A 21,807-nucleotide genomic window follows, 5' to 3' on the forward strand; every position below is an offset into this window, starting at 1 on the left:
GAAACTGAAGTTGTTTATAGATCTTGAAATTTAATGTATGAGGCTAGAACTCATTAAACAGAAAACAAATCCATGTATATCATTATATAATATAAACCTGACTCCTGCTGCTTATGGGTAAAAAGAGACCCGAGAATTCTTTTAAATTGCTTCATAGTACCTTTTTTGCAAAACTCATTTTTCAGTTACTAGGGAAAGGTAAAATTTTAACATATTAGAATATAGACTTAAGAAGATAATGAATGACAATGAACGAATTACTAATATTTTAAAGATACAGACAATATAGGTTTCATAAAATGCTTTAAAAAGACTTAAAGAGAAACCTAGAAATAGCATGATGCTGAAGCAGATGTTCCATGTGCTAAAGAAAGTTATTTCAGTGGTTCTTTCGAGGTGCCTATGCCAAGTTCATATGCATGCATTCTTCCCATATCCCTTTATTTTTAAAGGTTTAGTCTGCTACAGAATTTCACTGCAAGCTGAAATTTGAACACATGCTTCAGAATAAATTCCTTCATGATTCAAAATGCAGCTTTACATTTGGAAAGCAAGGTATTTATGCAAAAGACTGTCACTTTTGTGTCTTGAAATTATTTAAGACAAAAAATCAGACATTAAACCATAGTCAAATAAATCCTTTCAGAACATTTGCAAAATGAATCCGAAATCTTAACATAAATCTACACAAAGTTGTAATTAGTTTACACAACAGATTAGTGAAATTGTATAAACTAAACTGAAATCTCATTTTCAGGAGAATATACATAATTATATTAACCAGACTCTCACATATTTAGGCTCTATTAAGTACCCAGCACCATATTAGACACTCTGTGTATAAAAAGAAAGGATCCTTGTTCTCAAAAGGTTTACAGTCTTTCTGGAAAGATTTACATACCTCATGCCAGGAGATCCTATAAAAAATCAAAATGTTCAAATTCAAAGTTATCACATAATCACCAATGAAAGGCCGGTTACATTGGTTAGCTCACTGATAAACTTAGATCACTGGTTCTCAACCAGATGCAATTTTGCCCTCTAGAGGACATCTGGCATTGTCTGGAGATATTTTTGGTTGTCAAACTGGGGAGGTATTACTATCATCTAGTGAGAAGAGGCCAGGAATGCTGCACAGGACAGTCCCCTGTAAAGGACTTAGCCATCCAAAACATAAACTGTGTCAAAGTTGAGGGGCTCTGCAGTAGATCTTGGTGGCAGGGTGTCTATGGGAATTCTTGGGACTCACATATAGTTTTTAAAAGCGTATTCTAACTTGTTTTTTTATTCACAAAAATTAACTTACTTTGACATTTCATACATCATAAGGGCATATTTTTTATGGTAACCATGACAGGTAGGAAGTATGTCTGGAGATTTTCAAGCTTCATCATGATGCATGCTCTTTGGTCTCATAAGCAATATAAAGGAACTAGACAAGCCATTGCCTGGTTAAATCACCATTACAAATTGGAAAGGAAACTCGGTCAAAATAAAAATTCTAGTTAAGATGCCTAGGAACAAACATTAAAATTTGTATGTGTCCCCCGCAATTCAATTCATTCTAAACCAATTCAACAAATTTATGCTGAACATAAAATGTCAGACACAAATGAATGATACATAATCCCTCAAGGAACTTAACCTTAAACAATGTCTATTTTCTGTGGTTCTAAGTCTACTATCAAGTTCCAGGACTCTGCTCCTTTCCCTTGGCCCATTTACAATGTGGTGTTAAACAGGCTTTCTATCACCACGCACCTTATGGATGATTTAAGGACTCTTGCATAGCCAGCCATGAAACTAAGGAGCACAGTCTCAACAAAGACCTATTCTTTAGATGGCGATTAAGTACATACTTCATATTTACTAAATGTTAGTTCAAATCTCACTAACTAAAGGAATAAATTGCTCTGGCTAGGAGATAAAACCTATTTTCCCAGCTCCATTATAAAATTATCAGTCTACTCTTCCAAGGAAATTAATGCATATAGCATATTCTGTTACTAATTCTTGGGGAATCACAGAGTTCACCAAGTTTAGAAAAATGAGTTGAGATTCTTAAACAAGAATATATGAATGTGCCAAAGGTTTTAAGCAGAATTAGGGTAGGATTCATCAACTTTTCTAGCTATCACGGAAAGACTTTGAAAGATAGGATTTTTAAGTCACAAATACGTGGGGTTGAATCCTACTACCCTGAACAAATTGCTTTACACAACATTTTAGGTCTTGGTTTCTCGACAGTAAAATGGAGATCATATTACTTATTCCTTAAAGAGTAAAGGAAAGATACATGAACTAGAACATAAGAGGTCTTCTTCCACAGATATTAGTATTTTTTCTGTCTGGTCTCTATATGTACTTAGCTCACATCTGTCAATTGCTAACTCTCAGGAGCCTGGTATAAGCAGAACATAATAGTGGCCTACCACAAAAATTCTATGCTGATTCAGAATTCGAAGAATGAGGTAAAACTTCAATTGGACTCAATTAATACAAGAAAACTCTGGAAAACAAAACTCTTTAAGGCCTGTTATACTGTGCATTAGGTTTCTATTGTAGTTTAACAAATTATTATAAACCTAAAGGCTTAAAATAGTGTAAAGTTATTACCTCACAGTTTCCATGGCTAAGGAGTCCAGGCACATGACCTGATGCTGTTTATGGCCTGACAAGGCTGAAATCAAGGTATTGGCCAGGCTGGGCTTTGATATGAAGGTCCTAAGGAAGACTCCACTTAAATTTAGTTCCTTGCAGTTATAGGGCTGAGGTCCCTGTTAACTTGTTAGATGTCAACCAGGGATGGTCTCTGCAACTAGAAGCCAACTGCATTCCTTTTCACATGCCCCGCCTTCCTCCATCTTCAAAAGCATTGGTCTAGCAGTATTTCTCATACTCTGAACCTCTGACTTTCTCTTCTACCAGCCAGAGAAAGCTCCTTACTTTTTAGGGCTTATGTAATTACATGGGACCTGCATGGGACATCCAAGATAATCTCTCTACTTTAAAGTAAACTGTGCTCTATAAAATAATACAATCAAGAGTGATATCATATTCACAGATTCCAGAGATTAGGGCAGATGACTTTAATGGGCCATTTTAGGAACTCTGCTTACCGTAACCAGTTATCCCAAAAGAAATTAAAAAGAAAAAGCTATATTCAGGAAAACCTTTGACTATACCAACTCTACAACAGAAAATAAACTGGGAAAAAATGTCCAATAAAATCAAAATGTTTATTTATCCAAAGAGGAAGAAAACAGAAAGAGAAAAACAATATGACTTTTGGGATAGTAAGATTGTGAGAGAAGGCTGAAGCTTCATTTTATTTCCATTAATATAACTAAAATTTTCTTGAACAATAAATACTGTTGAAGGGGGAAAAAAAACCCCTAAAAATTGAAGGAATCTAGGTCAAACATAAAAACAAAACCAGGCAAAAGTAAGAAATTTGTTCCCATGGAAAAAAAAAATAAAACATCTTAATGGTTACTGGGTTAAAATAGTAGCTAGACCTAAAATATTATATCTTGGATACTCTCTAATTCTGGTTCCTTCTTGGTTTCTTTTACAAGCTCCTTTTCTTCTACTGACTCCTTACAGATTGGTTAGCTTGAGGGTTGTGCCCTTGCCCAACTCCTTCTCCTCATATAGGAAGTCCCCTGGTGACTGAATGCCAAGCATTCCTAGTTTTGCTCTCAAATATCTCCAGCTCAGCCCTACATACTCAACTCCCTACTTCTGCACCTACATGTCTCCCAGGTACCTCAAATTCATCATGTCCAAAGCTGGGTTCATCTTTTCCTCCTCTCCTATTCGCTCCTCTCAGCATTTTCAGTCTCAGTGAGTAACATCTCTCCTCCTTCCCTCCCCACCCCCAGATTCTTAAGCCAGACACAGAGGGGTCATCCTTGATCATTCTTTGCTTTTCTTCATCTCATTAATCATGAAATATTGACTCTATATTCTAAATGGCCTTTAAATCTATTTCTTTCCATTCTTCTTGCAGCTAGCTTTGTCTAGTTCACTATTTTCTCTCTCTTGAATTATTCCTGCTACTGACCAGTTTCCTTTACGAAAACAGGTGGTGAGCTAGACTGGACCTGCCATGGGCTGCAGTTTACCAATCCTTCATTTAAGAGAAGGAAATAAAGTAGGAAGTAAAGATACAAAAAGGGACTGATATCAGAGGGATCAATAGGCTAGAACTTTAAATAGTTGAAGAACCGGTACCTTCAAAAGAGAATGGAAATTTTGTGGTGTAAATAAACTAGAACACGTTAGAATAACACGGTCTGTACAACGAACCTTTGAGCCTATTTCACAAACATCAATAGGATCATCATCTCCACAGCAGTTTGTGCTCTTATCTTTTTGATGGGGATCTTCCCAAGTCTAAAAAAAAGCGGGGGTGGTGGCAGAAATATAAGTTAATGCTTGCTATAAAGTATCTTAATATTTCCACATGATCATGAAGTTTCACAAACAGCAATAATCCAAAGGAAAATTCTTGGAAATCAATAGGCTCAATGCCAACATGACAGTACATCCTTAAGCATAATAATTAAAACATATTTATATTATTTCCTCTCCTCTCTCACCTCTCTGTATAATCACATCTAAAAGTGGGTAGTATTTCCAAACAGATTGTCTTTCAAGTTTAATGAGTGTCTAAATTCATGTTCACTTTCCGTTTGAGTTCAGATGTTCCCATCGTCTACATCCTTGTTTCCACTGATTGCCTAACCTGTTGCTTCCATCACTCACTGCTTCCTTGGACAAGGTCTGGCTTTTCCGTGTTTGAAAACACATGTCCTATTCTTTAAAAGACTTCTACTAGAAGATACCCAGTTCTCCCTTCATAAACTAAAGAGCAAGATAGTGCCAGCCAAAGAAAATAAAAACCTATATTTGACTCATTTCATTCCATTTAAAAATTCTTCTACCTTTCCCATCAAATATCAAGACCTTGACAAAAACATGACAAGCTGTCAACTCTTTAGTTTATTGAAAAGATTATAAGCTACAAAATATACATGTGGGCACGTTTATAAATAAGTAGCATGACAGAAATTTGTTATCCAGTTTAAATATCCCCTAGGCACTGTTCTTCCCCAAAAGACTCATAATTATCAGATTCTAAAGGAACTGTAGAAATTCTCTAAAATTCTTTTCTTCATATTTACATTATAAAGATGTAGAGAGACTGTGTCATCTCAAAACTGTTATCTAGAATATCAGATTGTCTAAGCTTGGTTCCTATAATTTTATATAATTAAAAACAGACTCTTATTTTCAGCTAAACCCTAAATAAATGCTAATATTTTTCTTCTAGTCCTAATTACAGTATATTCAAGAATAAACTGACTCACTCTTACCCAAAAAAAGAAAAAAAAAAAAGGTAAACCTTATCCAATAACACTTCACTACCCCCAAATACTAATATTACTAATAAAATATAAGAATAAATATAAATGTTAACCTTACATACTGGTTATAGGTGCAAGACACCTTCTAAGTGATACACACACACTCACAGATATACATATATATACCCCATGAGGAATGGACCATTATTAAGCCCATTTTACAGATAAGTAAACTGAAGCACAAAGAGTTTAAACTTGCCCAAGTTCAGTTTCTCAATGGTGGCAATGGATTAGAACTCATGCTATTAATCATGATGTTATGATGCCCAGATTTTGATAACAACAGCAGTTAAATGGCAATGGCTTTGAAATATAACCCTATTCCATTTCATGACCCTTTACTCTGAATCTCCTAAGTATAGTTTCCTGTGGAGGGTCTCTTCTGTCCTTCTGTTCCCATTACTGCTTCTTGTTTTCTATTACCTATCACCAGGCATCCATTCACACAGTAAATATTTATCAAGTACCTACTCTGGGCCAGGAACAGAGATAAATAGGACATAGTCAATACCCTGAAGAATGTCATGTTAATAAATGGTACAGCATTTGTCACAAATGCCATAAAATTAATCTTAATGTGCTGGAGAAACCAAGATGGGATTGAGGTATGACTGGAATAGGAAACCTAGAGGCAGAAGCAGAAAATATGAGCAGCGCCTCCTTCCTAAAACATGTAGGAGTATATATATTGTTACGACTCCTTTTGTAAACAATTTGGAAATACTTAGTAAAGCAAAATAGGTGTGTAATTCATAATTTATCACTTTGACTCAGAGGTATAGACCTAGGAATTTATACTTATGTAAACTATGTATATAGAAAAATTTTAGCATGAACCCAAGAAAAGCATAAAAAAATTAAAAACCCATCAACAGGAATATAAATGCTAAACTCATACAAAAGATGGCTATAAAGTTATACAAATAAATAAATTAGAATACACAGATTATTGATCAAGCTTAAAACAAATCTTACTCATCCTCATGCAAGTATTTGAGATCATTACCTTACAATCTATAAACATTAACTAATACATTTGTAATCACTATGCTCTGATCCCTGTATCTCTTCAAAAAATCATTGACTTGTGCAGAGCTGTACATACAGGTGCTCCTTGAGAACTACTTCCTGATTAATCAGGATTCCTGTCACCAAGTCGAAGGAAGTAACATCTCCTCAACCACTACTGTACTTTACCAGCTTCAATTTAAAGCAAAAGTCTCTACCAGTTGTTTCACTATTAGCAGCTAACATCAGTAGCGACAGTGTCATCATCATTGAGATAATACAACTGAGAACTCACTATGTGGCTAAACACTCGGCTTTGATCATCTCATTCAGCATTCATAATAACCTTTTGGGGTAGGTGGTGTAATGACACACATGAACAAACAGACCTCATGAAATTTAGTCACTGATCCCAGGTTATAAAACTACTAAGTGATACTAAATGATACTTGGGGGTCAATGAACCAAATTTATAATAAAGTTCAAAATAATAAACGCAACGATATTACATTAAAACCAAAGAAATCTTGAATTTAGTGATTCTTGTCTTTTAACATTACCCAGACAGGTCTTCTAAATATTTACTCAGAAAGATTGGGAGAAGACAAACAAAGATGATTTTTGCTCAGGCCAAACTCAGCAACTCTGAGGAAGGCATTATTGCTAGTGGAGGAGAAGTTATTAGGGTTAAACAGTCTAGACGGCTGACGGTCTGAAGTAATGACGGCACAATGATGAATCACAGCTAAGGGGAGAGACTGCTGCTTAGACAGTATTCTGCTGCTTATGTTCTTCCAAGCACGGTTGGCTTGGTAACTGCTCTCAACTAATTCCCTGCTGTTACAAGACAAATCTAAGAGAATAGCAAATTCCAATACCTACATATGCCTATGAAACAAATGCAACACACACAATGCATTCATTGATTTATTCATTCCTTGAATACTGATTACTTACTCTGTGCCAGGCACTAAGCTGGGCAGTTAGAAGGCATCAGTGAACAAAAGAGACAGAATGTATGCCCTTAAGAAGAAGTCAGTATTCAAACTGGAAGAAACAATAAACAGAAATAACTAAATTATATAGCATGTTAAAAGTTGGCAGGTGTTATGGAAAAGGGAAAAATATAAAGTATGAAAGGTGGAAGGAGAGTATGGGAGGCCAGGTTAAAATTGTAAAGGATGTTCAGAGAAGACATTATGAAGATGGTGACTTCTAAACAAACATGTAAGGAGGATGCCATGTGCACACTTGGGAAAGAGTGTTTCACACTGGAGGACACAGTGGGTGTGCAGGTGTTAGACAGAGCGTGCCTGGAGTGTCAGCAATTGTGAGATGGCCACTGTAGGAGTGAAGGAGCAGAAGGAGGAGGATGAGGGAAGTTGGAAATGAGGTCCAAACATAAATGGGACAAGAGGCTGGATTTCATTCTGTCTTGATATTGACAAAGAAGCAAATTATCCTTTCCCATAAAAACTGGCCTAATTTCAACATTTTATAAACATTAATCATCAATTTAGGTTTGTTTTTTTTTTTACTGGTAAATTACTTCTAATTTACCAACCTATAGTGGATTCATTTACTGAAGACTAACACACACACATATTCACATACGCACACTACAAGATCAGTTTGGGTTGAAAAAGACAGCAAAGATCTCTGCTTAAAAATGGCAGAGTTTGTTTTTGTTTTGTTTGTTCATTTATTTCTTTTTGGCATTATGTTCCGCACAAGTGAAATCATACAGTTGTTATCCTTTTCCATCTGATATTTCACTTAGCATAATATCATCCTCAGGATGTTGTCACAAATAGCAATATTTCATTTTTTATGACTGAGTAGTATTCCACTGTGTATATATAGCACGTTTACTTTATCCATTCATCCATCAATGGACACTTAGGTTGTTTCCATATCATGGCTACTATAAATAATGCTGCCATGAACACAAGGGTGGACATAAATACACAAAACAGGAATGCCTGGATCACAGTCTTAATATTTTGGGGGGGGAACCCACTTAATGTTTCCCATAGTGGCTATACTGATTTACATTCCTACCAACAGTGTACAAGGGTTCCCTTTCCTTTACACCCTCTCTCGCATTTATTCCTTGTCATTTTGATAACAGCTCTTCTATCAGGGGCGAGGTGATATCTCTTTGTAGTTACCAGAAGAGCAGAAGAGTAGAGAGAGGGTGAAATGGATGAAGGGGGTCAAATATATAGTAATGAATGGAAACTATAGACCTTTTGTGGTGAGCACACGATAGTGTGTACAGATATCCAATTATAATGTTATACAGCTGAAACTTAAATAATGTGATTAACCAATGTTACCTCAATAAAAAATAAAAATAAAAGCACAAGTATAAAAAAAAGGCAGAGAGGACACAGGTCTATTTCCTCTTCCTCACTTCCACTCTAGCCACACTGCCCTCCTTTCCGTTCCTCAAACACACCAGGCCTACTTCCACCCCAGGACTTTTACACTTGCTGTTTCTTGCTGAATTCCCCTAGACATCCATACTACTTGTGCCCTCACTTCCTTTAGGTCTTCACTCAAATAACACTTTCTCACTGAGGCCTTCTCCTTACCTAAACTACAACAATCCCAACACACCCTAGCCCTATCTTCTGCTTTATTTTTCTCCAACACACCACCACCTGATTTATTACACATATTTTTTTTTTTTCTGTCTCTGCCCAGGATAAACATGCAAGAGAACTTTTGTCACTTTTATCACTACTTTATCTCCAGAACTCTGCCTGGCAAACATCAGACACTCAAAAATTACGTGCTGAATGAATGAACAGCTCTCTGACAGCTCGTTACAGAAATGACAAAGGAAATTAGAAACACTGAAGAAGTCACAGTGGTGGAATGGAAGTGAGGAAGGATGAACATTGCAAAATGAGACTGAAGAAGTTAGCAGAGGCCAGATTACGTAGGGGTAAGGCGCCACGTAAAGAATGTTATATTTTATCCTTTGAGCAATAGAAACCATTAAAAAGGTCTCACATAAGCAAAACATTAGCAGATTTATGTTTTAAAATGTTATTTTAGATGCTGGGTGGAGTGTGAAATTTTGGTAGGTGATAGGGAACACAGAGTGCGTTAAGAGACTACTTCAGTCTAACTCTGTTGTAAGTAAATAGGAACTACTGTACAGACTAATATAACAGCAGATAAAAGCACTTTGAAACTTCAAACACATCTAGAAGAGTACAAAAATTCATCAGGACTCTAAACAGATAAACTACAAAAGCTTATAATTAATAGATGAGTTTGTAGCACCTATTATGCTCCACTGTAACCACTGGTTTAGTTGTCAATCATCCTTGTGAGACTATAAATCCCTTCAGAGAAAAGACCATATAATAATAAAAGTACCAGGAATAATAATAATGTGATCACTACTCATTAGGCACTCTTCTAAGATGAAAGTGCAATAACTCATTGAACCTCAACAAAACCATATCAAGTAGGTACTTTATCATCTCTATTTTACAGATAAAGAAAGTGAGACAAAGAAAAACAAAGCAACTTGCCCAAGGTTACCTTACTAGCGAGGGCAATTTGGCTCCAAAACCCACATTCTTGGTCACTTATTATGCTGCCTTAATCTTATATCTTATTTTTCTTTGTATATCTAATACCTAATGTGTTGCCTAAAACATAAATCTTTAATAAATATTTAATAAAATTAACGTGAACTTTAGTTTATCCTTACATACTCTGTATGTCTGTTTTTGTCTGTCTTTCTCTAATTCAATGACTTCTTTGGCCTTCATCTCATCCATACATCTCCTACTACAGACAGTAACCCCAAAGCTTAACATTTTTTAACCCTTTCACTGCTAGGTTCAAACGGAATGTCTACTTAGGCACCTGGAGAGCACCTGCCTTCATGGTTTCAACAGACATTCTCATTCTTAGCACATCATTTGAGAAGAGCCTGTTTTGAAGAACCTATCCATGTGGGTGGTCTAACTGCATCAAAGGCAGCCTGACTCTTTAGTAAACAATTTTCTTTTTTCCTTTCTGTGCATGTTTTTTCTATATGGGCAGCTGTTTTTCTGAGTTAGATAAAGCAAGACCCCATCCTCAGGTATTTCCCCAAAAGCATATTAAAATTTCATATAAAATATATGTAGCTGAAGGAAACTGGACTTTGGGTGGTAAACACACAATAGAATATACAGTTTTAAATTATAATGTACACCTGAAAATTATGTAATTGTATTAACCAATGTTACCCCAACAAATTTAATTAAAAAAATTCATCTAAAATGTTAAAATTAATAAATAAAATAAAAATAGAAAAAATAAATATCCAGATAGATAAATGGTCTAATGGCTTTTATAAACATTAAGGCAGATGTTTCTTTATGTCCCCCAAACTTAGACTTTTGATTCTGCATATTCTGAATTTTACTCACTAAACAATCTGGAAGTAAGTACCACTTCTCAGGAGTGAGATAACATAAGAAGAAAACAAAAAGGGATACGGCGGAAAAGCAAATAGTAAGTGTCATTCTCGAATATGAATGCTGCTTTACCATTATTTAGCCCTTGCTTTCTCTGCTTTCCACTGAAAACTTATAAATTCATCCTAGTGAATAAGTCACCTACTTCAATTCACAATGAGTTCTGAAAAATAGTTAATAATTTAAAAGATTCCTCTGTTAAACTTTAAAAAATAAAATACATGCTAGCATAAATAAATGTATATAAAAGCATTACTTGTCGCAGTCAAAGAAATGACTGCAGATAAAGCAGATAAAATATTTTTCACTAACTCTTAATAGCCAAGCCCAGAAAAGGAAATGTGTTCAAAATGCCAAATATAAGTGTCCAATGTGCCTAACTCCAAGAACTTGAGTGTAAACATAAATAGTTTTTAAAAAAAATTTATTGATACAATAAAATTCCACGTTAAAAATTTTAAATTTATAAATCTCTCAAACCGACAGGTCCTTATAACCAATTTAAATCTAGTTCACAGGATTTACAAGGCAATTTTTTCAAAAGACAGAAAAGTTTTACCATTATAATAAAAATTTTACCTGAGGGAGGGCACCGTAATTCCATATGTAACCCTTGTGAGGAAAGATATTTGCCACATATCGTAGCTTGCCATCCTTTATGTCTGGTTTAATGGGATTCAATGGCTCCTCTGTGGCAATCTAAGCAGATCGTGGGGAAAAGGGGGCAGGAGGATGAGAAATGATTAATCTTAACTTCAAATAGTATCGTAAAATCTGCTATTTTCAGACTAAATATTCATATTCCAACTTACTGATCAAAGATAATGTAAATCAAATCAAGCCAGCTACAATTTATAATTTACAGTATTGTTTAAGAAAAACCATCTGGAAAGAAAACATCAGATTATATATTTAGGCACTCTATTATTTATGCACTCATTATTTCTAACACAAATAACAAAATGACTAAAATGGCAAAAGGATAAGGATTAACCATCTTACTTTTTTTACTAATCTCGGGCTTTTAACCATCAATCTTATGATAATAAAGGTAATGCAAAGATTTTTACCAAGTGATTTCATTTCCGAGTTACCTTTCTATCAAGCATATCCAAATTGCCATGCAAAAAGGAAAAAAAAAAACCTATCCTACAAAATAAACAAAAAATAACTGAAGCCATGTTTGCATGAATAAATACTGTTTAAATTAGGCAGAATCTCACAGATTCTTGGTCTTATATCTAATTGAGTAAGGTGGAGAGTATCTAGAATGATGAAACATTATACATAAAACAAGACCAAAAGGAGAATCTAGTATCTTTATTTTTTCCTATTAAAATATTACTCCCTCCCCCCCCAAAAAACTGCCATGGACTGGTGACATTACTGACAATTCTCCAAAAGGAAATTCTGAAAAATACACACCTATATAACAATACTTATTTTAAATACTTGAAATAAAACTTGCCATCATATCCAAAGTTGTAGGAGAGGGCTTAAATAACTAAACAAACGAAGTGCCATAAATTAAATTTCACTCAGAGCTATAAGGGGTCTTACCTAACTGCAGATGGAACAATAAATTCTGAAAAGTAAAGAGATGTTCTTGATAGGTCCATGTCTCATGGAAAAGATTAAAAAAATATAAAGAACAGCTAAACAGGGGAACAGCAGACGCTTTTAGACAATGCTCATAAATCAAGAGTTGGCCAGGAAATGCTTGCATTCCTGGTAGAGTAAAATCTAAAGGAGAATTAAGCCCTTAGAAACTAAAATTGCCATAAAGCCCAAATAAATATGTTTCAGTTGTGTCTATGAACAAGATATATCTCGGAATCTGAGTAAACCTTGAAAATATCTGTCATTTTCAAAGATAGAGGAGTGAAGGAAAATTAAATACGTGTGTAACAAACTAGAGGCAAAAATAAAAAACACTTTCTCTAAAGTATAAATTCACCTATGAATAATATTCTGCATTTTGAAATTAGATTCAAAGTGAGTTCACAAGAATGTTTTCAATTGTTTTCATTATTAACAAGTTTGTCAACCATCTCAAATTCATAATATTAAGACAAACAACTTCAAACGAAGTTTTTGTATCATTATTATCATTTCCATTTGATATTAATAGAATATATCTATACCTCCATTTTAGCATTTGTCCACCGAGGTATTTCGACAACCATATTAAACAAATTCTGCAGTTAAAAAAAAAGAGAGAGAGAATTAAAATTTTTTTACCTATCCTTTATTTTTACACTATCTCCTGTATGAGAATGCTTTAGTTTTTTTTCTGCAAAAAAATGTTTGCAGAGTCTCCATCATGTGTCTGCCTATGCCTTAAATTCCTTCTAAAAAATTAGAGAAGTTGTCTAAAACACAGAAGAATTTAAGCCATCATGTCACTTGATCATCACTGCATAAAGTTAAAAGTTGTTACATTTCTGGAAATACCTTGGCACTGTAGTGATGGAACCAGAATGGAATCAGAATATTTGTTTTAATTTTTATTTTCAAACTAAAATAAGAGAAATGGGGACCATCATGTAAGTTGAATATCTGACTTTTCCAATCTGCAAAGTAATTGTGATAATCTCTACCCTACTCACCACACAAGGTTGTTTAAAAAGATCAATTATATAATTTAAATGAAAATACACAGAAAATTATAAAGTAAAATATTTTGAAAATTACAAAACAATATTTAAATCCAAATTATTATGATCACATGTAAAATTAAAGATATCAGTATAGGCCGTTTAAAGCCTAACAAAGAGACACAATTTTCTAAATTTAGCTTGCATATCTGATGATTTCTGGTTCTCTAAAGTTACAAAAGGACCATCGCTTCTAGTTATCATTTCTGAACTTTGCAGAATGCTTAAAACAAAGGAGACTCTAGGTCAATGGTGAGTAAAACTAATTTCTTCAGTAATAAGAATATAAGTATATAATTTCCTACAGTCCTCATAGAGAGTTTTAAGGTTAAAGTTGATTCGTATGCCATTTTGACATCATTAACTAACAACTTAACGTGGCAAAACAATGGTTTAAAACAGTGCTATCCCCAAGTGTGGTAATGGACCAGTGCTGATCCACAAGCTGATTGTTACTGGTTCATTTAGAAATGTTTATATCAATATGATGGAGTAATATTTATGTCTGCTGAATGTAATAATAAGAATTACACTTTTCTATAATTCACTTTGATTATATTTTAAGTACCAGTTCACAACAGATTAGAAATAAACCACCAAAAAAACTAGTCCTTTGCCAAAGATCAGTTAAAAAGCAGTGATTAAATATACCTAATCTCAATCATGCCACGCATAAAACTCCCTGGAGAGGTTTAACCAATTCAAAAAAAAAAAAAAAAGATTCCTAGAGCCCCACCTCCCACATGCTTGAATGCAATTGTTCTGGGGTGGAGCCAGGGCATAGCTTATTTTTAAAAGTTTTTTGAGCAATTTTAATATGCAGCCACAGTTGAGAATCTCTGGTTTAAAGCACTGCTAAACAGTATCCGGGGCTTTCTTGGTGAAACATGAATGCTATTATTTCAAAGAATGCCATTTATGCAATTAAATATAGATATAAATTGAGCCACAAAAGTACTGATAGTTTTTAAGTTTTTTCTAGATAAGACTAAAGTTTACCAATAACAAGACCACATATTCATAATGAGGTAAAGAACAAAGCCGAGAATGAATTCTCAACAACTGTTCCTTAGAAGTATGTCTCATACCTATCCTAGCAACCTTATACACATAGTCCTGCTGTTATATTTCATTTTATATGCTCTTTCATGAGGTATCCCAGCACCTGTTTAACTATGTCTGAAATAGCTGTTAAAAAGAAAAACCTAAGTAAATGGCAGATGTTCACATAATTTATTCATCCCTGAAAGCCTGGCTCTGAGAGATCACATGCATGCAGATGCATACTCAGAGGTGACAGAGAAGACCAAGCTAGTGACAACTGTTTTACACAATGACACCTACCAAAACCACTCACAGAGACCTGAATTAGGCCAAAAGAACAATCAATGAGTTTTGAATGTTTAGCCTGAAACCCACACTGTCCCTCATCGTTTGTTCTTCTCTTCTTCCAGCTCAAACGTGTATGACCTGTAATTTTCTAAAGCCCATGTTAGTGTGGTTATCCCAACATCAGTGTGAATTAGACACCAATAATGGTCTGCTGAAATTTACTAGAAAAATCACAAAGATACAAGGGGACTTATTTCAATTCAGAATGCTGGGCATGGGCCCAGGACATTTACCTTCTCCTTCAGTTCTTTTCTCTCTTTCCATTTTTCCCTTCTGTTTTTATTGCACAGATTAAAAAGAAAAACTAATAAGATATGAAAAAGCAGTCAGCAAATTGTAATATACTTTAGGAGGAAAATGGGAGGAAATCACCTTTTTTCCTTTTTCTAACTTAAAATATCAAATAAACTTTGGATTTAACACTAAAAGCAAAGGCAACAAAAGCAAAAATAAACAAGTGGGACTATATCAAACTGAAAAGCTTCAGCACAGCAAAGGAAAAACCATCAACGAAATAAAAAGGCAACCTATGGAAGAAGATTCTTGCAAATATAAATTTGATAAGGGGTTAATATCCAAAATATATAAAGAACTCAAGCAACTCAATGGCAACTAAATCTCAAATAATCTTGATTTAAAAATGGGCAGAGGAACTGAATAGACAGTTTTCCAAGGAAGACATACAAATGGCCAATAGGTACATGAAAAGGTGCTCAACATCACTCATCATCAGGGAAACGCAAATCAAAACCACAACGAGATAGCACCTCATCCTTGTTTGAATGGCTATCATCAAAAAGACAAGAAATAACAAGTGTGGGCAAGGATGCGGGTGAAAGGGAACCCTGTGCACACTGTTGATGAGAATGTAAACCGGTATAGCCGCCATGGAAAGCTGTATATGGAGGTTACTCAAAAAATTAAGAACAGAACTACCATGTTATCCAGCGATTCCACTTTTGGCTGTATATCCAAAGGAAGTAAAAGCAGGATATTGAAGAGCTATCTGCACTCCCATGTTCACCATAGCCAACATATGGGAACAACTTATGTGCCCTACAATGGATGAATGAATAAAGAAGATGTGGTAGATATACACAATGGAATATTATTCAACAAGGAGAAAAAAGGAAATCTTGTCATTTGCAACGACATGAATAGAATTTCAGGGCATTATGCTCACTGAAATAAGCCATACAGAGGAAAGCAAACACTGCATCATATCCCTTACATGTGGAATCTCTTTTTTTTTTAAGGCAAATTCATAGAAACAGAGAGTAGAAAAGTGGTTGTCAGGGGGTGGAGAATGGGAGAAATGGAAAAGAATTTTAAAAAATTAAATAAACTCAAATCAGGCAGTTCCTGACATATAAACTATGTTCTAAAAATTAAATTTTAAGTTGGCTGTATGAACTCTGAATAATACATTTTTCCCACTGAAACAACTGTTTCCAGGTTAATACATGAAGTCTCTAAGAACCTATCAAGCCTTGAGCTACTGAATGACTATTTAACCAACATCTCGGGCGTGGTTCTCAGCTTCATTGTGTATAGGATGCCCTGGAACACTAGTTTAAACATGCAGACTAACCAGCTCCATCAAGCAGGGGCTTTGATTTGATAGATATGGAATGGAGCCAGGAATCTAAAATTTAAACAAGTGCTCTAAATCAGGGGCCCCCAACCCCTGGGCCACAAACCGGAATGCTACTGGTCCATGGCCTGTTAGGAACCAGGCTGCATAGCAGGAGATTAGAGACAAGGGAGCAAGCTTTCATCTGTATTTGCAGCCACTCCCCAGCGCTAGCATCACTGCCTCAGCTCCATCTCAGATTATCAGGCATTAATTAGATTCTCATAGGAGCACCGGTCCCTGGTGGCAAAAAGGTTGGGGACTGCTGTTCTAAGTGGTTCCAATATAGATGGTCTAAGGGCCATGTGACAAACACCAGTTTGGAAAAATACAAGATGGATGGCAGGCAAAGGCCGTAGGAATTAAACAGCCCCACAGCTGTGTTTGGAGGTGAATGCCAAAGCTGGGGTCCTAAGTTTTAGCTGGAGTAGAGAATACCTGGAAATAAGGTTGGGAAGGGGAAAGAAGGCTGAGGAAGGTGGCGGGAAAGCTGCCTGACATCAGCAAGATAAAAAGGCATCGATCGACAGCAAGAGATGGGATGACAGACATCAATCAAATGTTCTGGTCCTAAGTCAAGAACTATTAAAGCTGTGATAATCACATATTTGCACGACATATCTGGAACATATTTATTTTAGCATACAGTTGGTATAATTGTTTTTTTCTCCTCTATCTCCAAGATTTGTTCCTGGATTCTAAAACAACCTCTCAAAACAATCTTTCCCCTTGTAATTAAAAGATGATAAACTGACCAATTTTCATAAAGAACCTTTACTTTAACCATCTACCATGATAACTTGCTACTAAAATGTGGGTTCATTTCCTGATCCTCTCTGGTTTTTCACTTAAAAAACAAAATGGTAAGGAGGTACCCAGAACGGTCAGATTCATACACAGAAAGTAGAATAGTGGTCACCAGGGACTAGGCGGAGAGAGGAATGGAGAGATATTGTTTAATACGTACAGAATTTCAGTGTGGGAAGATGAAAAAGTTCTGAAGATGGATTATGATGATGATGATGATGATGATGATGATGATGATGGTTGCACATTTGAAAGTGCTTAATGCCACGGAACTGCACACTTAACTAGTGTGCAATAAATAAAATGGTAAATTTTGTGATGCATATTTCACCACAAGAAAAAAATAGTGAAATGAGAATATCATTCCTAGGTGCCTTAAAGCAAAACTAGAAGAATAAAAATATCAGAATGCACACAAAAGTCTTGCGAGGGAAAAACTCAGAAGCACTTTCCAAATGCAAACTATCAATGTCTGTAACAGACAATATAAGTGATTCACAAAAATTAAAACCTTTAGATATACCTCATATTCATCATTTCGTGCTCTCTTTGTAGGAATGCCATTTTCCTATAAAAGAAAAGATGGTATTTATGATTGTAATAGTTCATGAAAATACAGCTGCAATGAAAATATGCCTATGTATAAACACCCCAATGCAGAGGCTGGCCGGAAACCTGATGCAACAGAGAACCTACGAAAGGCCCAGTTCATTTTTCTCTCAGTATCTGCATCCCCAGCGTACAAGCATCAAAGTATTTCATAAAACAAATGATGAGAAAAGCTAAATCTCTTTCAAGTATATTTTCCTAGTTTTTATAAAATAAGCAAAGGCTCTGTTCGGTCTTTAAGGAAAGACTGGCGGTTTCCAGTGACTGCGCTTAAAACAGTCATTTCATTATTGGAATGAAACTCCAGGGAGCGTGACTAACAAGCCATGAAAGTACGTGGCTGCACCTCCTGCCTGCGAGTCCCACCAAGGTGTGATTACTGTGCCTCCATCAAGCACTTTTAAATTAAAACAGCGTACGTGGTGGGTTGGGGAGAAAAATCAGGCCATTCACAAATGTTCACACATCATACATAACTTTTCGCACCAAAATGACTAATGAAGGAAACAAAACAAACTGAAAAATGATTATTCCAAGATGGCTCTGAAACATAGTTACTATTCCTAAAACACATCACAAAGTACAACGTGTAACAGGTCTAATCATTTTCCTCACCGAGAGCGAGGGAAGCCTATTTACACCACAGCGGGTACCAATGTCCATGTGCCCGGGATTCCCTGGCATATCCTGTTACATTCTGCCTTGCCCTATCCTCAATTCCGTCTAACCCTAAATTTCATATTCCCCAAAACCCATCCTCTTGAGGCAGAGTATTATGCCAACTGGGCTATTTTTGCTCATCTTTGTTCTGTATATCTACCCCTACCTACTACATGTTTCCCAATAATGTTATCATTTTTGTTATTAAGTACACTGATTTTGTCATGGTACACCGCCACATGGAGCAGCACCCCTTCTTTCATAACCCTGTTCTGGTTGTATAGCACTTAACATTATCCGATTGACCTGCTCCAACTGAGTGGGAACTATATCTACGTTATTCAACAATGCTACCCTAGTGCCTGGAATACTATCTGGCTCATAATAAGTATGCAATGATTATTTACTGAATGAATAAATTAGTGAGCAAATGAATAAATGAATGCATGCACTTGTCGCAAAAAGCAAAGAGGGGTGAGGGGGGACATGAGATATTTAGGGTGAATAGCAGACTGGCCAAAACAAAACAAACTACATGGATACATGAACACACATACATATATTCATTCTCTCTCATTCTCTCACTCTCACAGACACACACAGTAATATGAAGTTCTTTCTGCCTCTCTTTGGTTTCTTTTTCTATTCAGATTACATGACCCTTTGTTCTTCAGCTGAACACTTCTTAGAAGTTATGAGCTGGAAGGATTACATGAGAGCAGTTAAAACTGCAAACTATGGAGTTAGAGCACCTAAGTTCAAATCCTACTTCCACTATAGACTAGATTTGTGACCACGGACGAGGCGCTTACAAAATAAGGGCAACAGCAGCCTTAGATGTGTTGAGATAAAGCAAACTGAGCACTGAGCACAGTGCTTTACCAAGCACTACGAGCACTTAGTAAACCTTCTCTATTATTCTCCCTACTGCTACTATTACTGACGGTTCAGTTCTCTGAAGGGCTGGAAGGCAGCACAAATCCTACTTCAGCGTTCCATAACCTCAGTATGATGCCTTACATTCAGCCTCTAAGGTAACAACAAGAAGGTCAAACCACTCTTGCACCTGAAACAGCTGCCCACTTCTTTACCGGCCTCTGTCCCTACACTGATCTAGAAAACGCAACCTCACTAACCAGCCCCACATAATCTCAACCTGAAACGTAGTCCTGGTTATTTACTCGACAGCTGTGCCCCTTAATAAATTTGGTAATAGAATAAACCAATGGACTACTCAGATTTTAAGGAAAAAAATTCCAACTTAGTGACGATAATATCTGCTACCAATTATGCCATTTTGTGGGCTACGTGAACGCTCCAGTGATTTTGAGCCACGCTCAGGTCCATCTTTAACAGCAGATCCCCGACTCCTATCAGATTTAATCCTTGCCACCTTCATCATCTGTCAAGTAATTCTAGGTTCTAAGAGAATGGCTATTCAAAAACTTCCATTTCCTAACTTTATTTTTCTAGCATCTGCTTCATAGAGTAGTCAAAGAGCTTGAGCTTTGTGATCAGAAATGCTGGCTCACACCTGGCTCTGGCCCTTAGCAGCTGTGAGATCTTAGACAAGTCAACAAAATGACTCAGCTTTGGTTTCCTTGGAGATAATAACAGCAACTCATAAGGATTAAATAAAATGGCAAATGTTCACACAGTGGCTAGCAAATAGAAAATAATCCGCAAATGTTAAAGATATTGTTCTTCTTATTATTATTAAAAAATAAGCCTGTTGTAAACACCTTAAAATCTTAATCTTAAATCTTTATTTTCTATCAAATTCTAAGCTTTATGGCCCTAACACTCCTTTCTCCCCAAGTCCTCCTGAAAGAATCCTATTCTCATACAAATTCTAATTCATGAAGGAGGCTTACAATCCTGTCATAACAACTCCATTGACCTTCTGGACTCTGACCAAATTCCTTCCTTTCAAGATGCTTCCAAAAAGTATTTTATGGTCATACTAGGAATATCTATTTTCATCCCTAAAACAAGTTAAAACAATACCTCTGCGGAGTCCACCTTCAGAGGAATATCATGAAAGGGGGAAATGTAGTGACCAGCTTCATTTTCTGCAAAAGAAAAAAAAAAAACAGAGCAATGAATTATCCTGTTCTTTAGAGCAATTATACCTTTATCCACTTTGAACTTTAAAAAGTTTTTAAAGTATTTTCAAAATTAACTTTAACTAATTTAGTTTCATTCAATGTTTAAAACTTGCTCCAATACGATGACCACAGAGAAATAAATACCAAATAAACCATATTTGTGTTGCTGTAATCATTATTTAATCCTGTGGCTAAAAATATACAAAGTAGAAAATGTCTAAAATAAATTAAAACCCCACATATAAACCAAATCTCACTTTTGAAAAGACAGTCTTTAATAAGTGAACTGAATTATAACTGATGTCTATTTCCCTAGAAGAAACCTAACAATAGAATTCCATTTCCACATATAATCCATATTAACAAATGTCTAAAGGTTCTACCCAATTAAAAGAAAAGAAACAAATAAATTGTTTCCAAAGCGATAAGGATGCTACTATTAAGTTAAATAAAAAATTTTTTAAAAAAACCTTTAATAACAAACGTATCGTTATTACACACTAAAATGCATATTTTAATACTTTTAAAAGTACATATTCTTTAAATAAAATACAATGATGAAATATGCACTTTTATTGGAATGCATCTGCTTCCAAAAGCTGGGCTTAGGATAGCTATAGGAATTTTTTACTTTGTCATTTCCGAAGTTAGAGTATGTTTTATTTCTGGACTGCTACCTCTTTGGCATGATTTTCAAATTTAGACTTTAAAAGTATTTTAACAAAACAAAAACTGGCTGGTACCCCAATAACAATGAGTATACCCCAAATCTTGGTTTCTAAATACTGTTCTCCAATAAAAATGGAACTAGGGCTTCTTGAAGAGGGGGTTGACCTTAAGGCTAGGACAAAGAATATACAAGATGACCCTGGAGCAGCCTGTAGTACCAGAAATCAACTAAGTAAGTGCTCAAAACAAAAGGCTGGAGGTATGTCAAAGGGAAATGAGGAGCCAACTTAAAAAAGCTCCCCAGGGACAAAGTTGAACAATCTGAGCAACAAAATAAACAAT

General features: G+C 35.5%; 1 protein-coding gene across 1 annotated transcript in view; it reads right to left on the minus strand.

The window, feature by feature from the left end:
* Positions 1-21,807, minus strand: part of PPA2 (inorganic pyrophosphatase 2) — a 76,729-nt gene that overhangs the window by 42,215 nt on the left and 12,707 nt on the right. The window contains exons 2-6 of the mRNA XM_039848865.1: positions 20,696-20,760; positions 17,943-17,987; positions 13,075-13,128; positions 11,510-11,629; positions 4,312-4,398 (exon numbers count right to left, since the gene is read on the minus strand). Of these exons, the coding sequence (XP_039704799.1) occupies positions 4,312-4,398; positions 11,510-11,629; positions 13,075-13,128; positions 17,943-17,987; positions 20,696-20,760 (371 nt within the window). The remainder of the gene's footprint in view (positions 1-4,311; positions 4,399-11,509; positions 11,630-13,074; positions 13,129-17,942; positions 17,988-20,695; positions 20,761-21,807) is intronic.

Source organism: Pteropus medius, unplaced genomic scaffold (assembly GCF_902729225.1).
Source record: "Pteropus medius unplaced genomic scaffold, Ma_sr-lr_union100, whole genome shotgun sequence".
NCBI lineage: Eukaryota > Metazoa > Chordata > Mammalia > Chiroptera > Pteropodidae > Pteropus > Pteropus medius.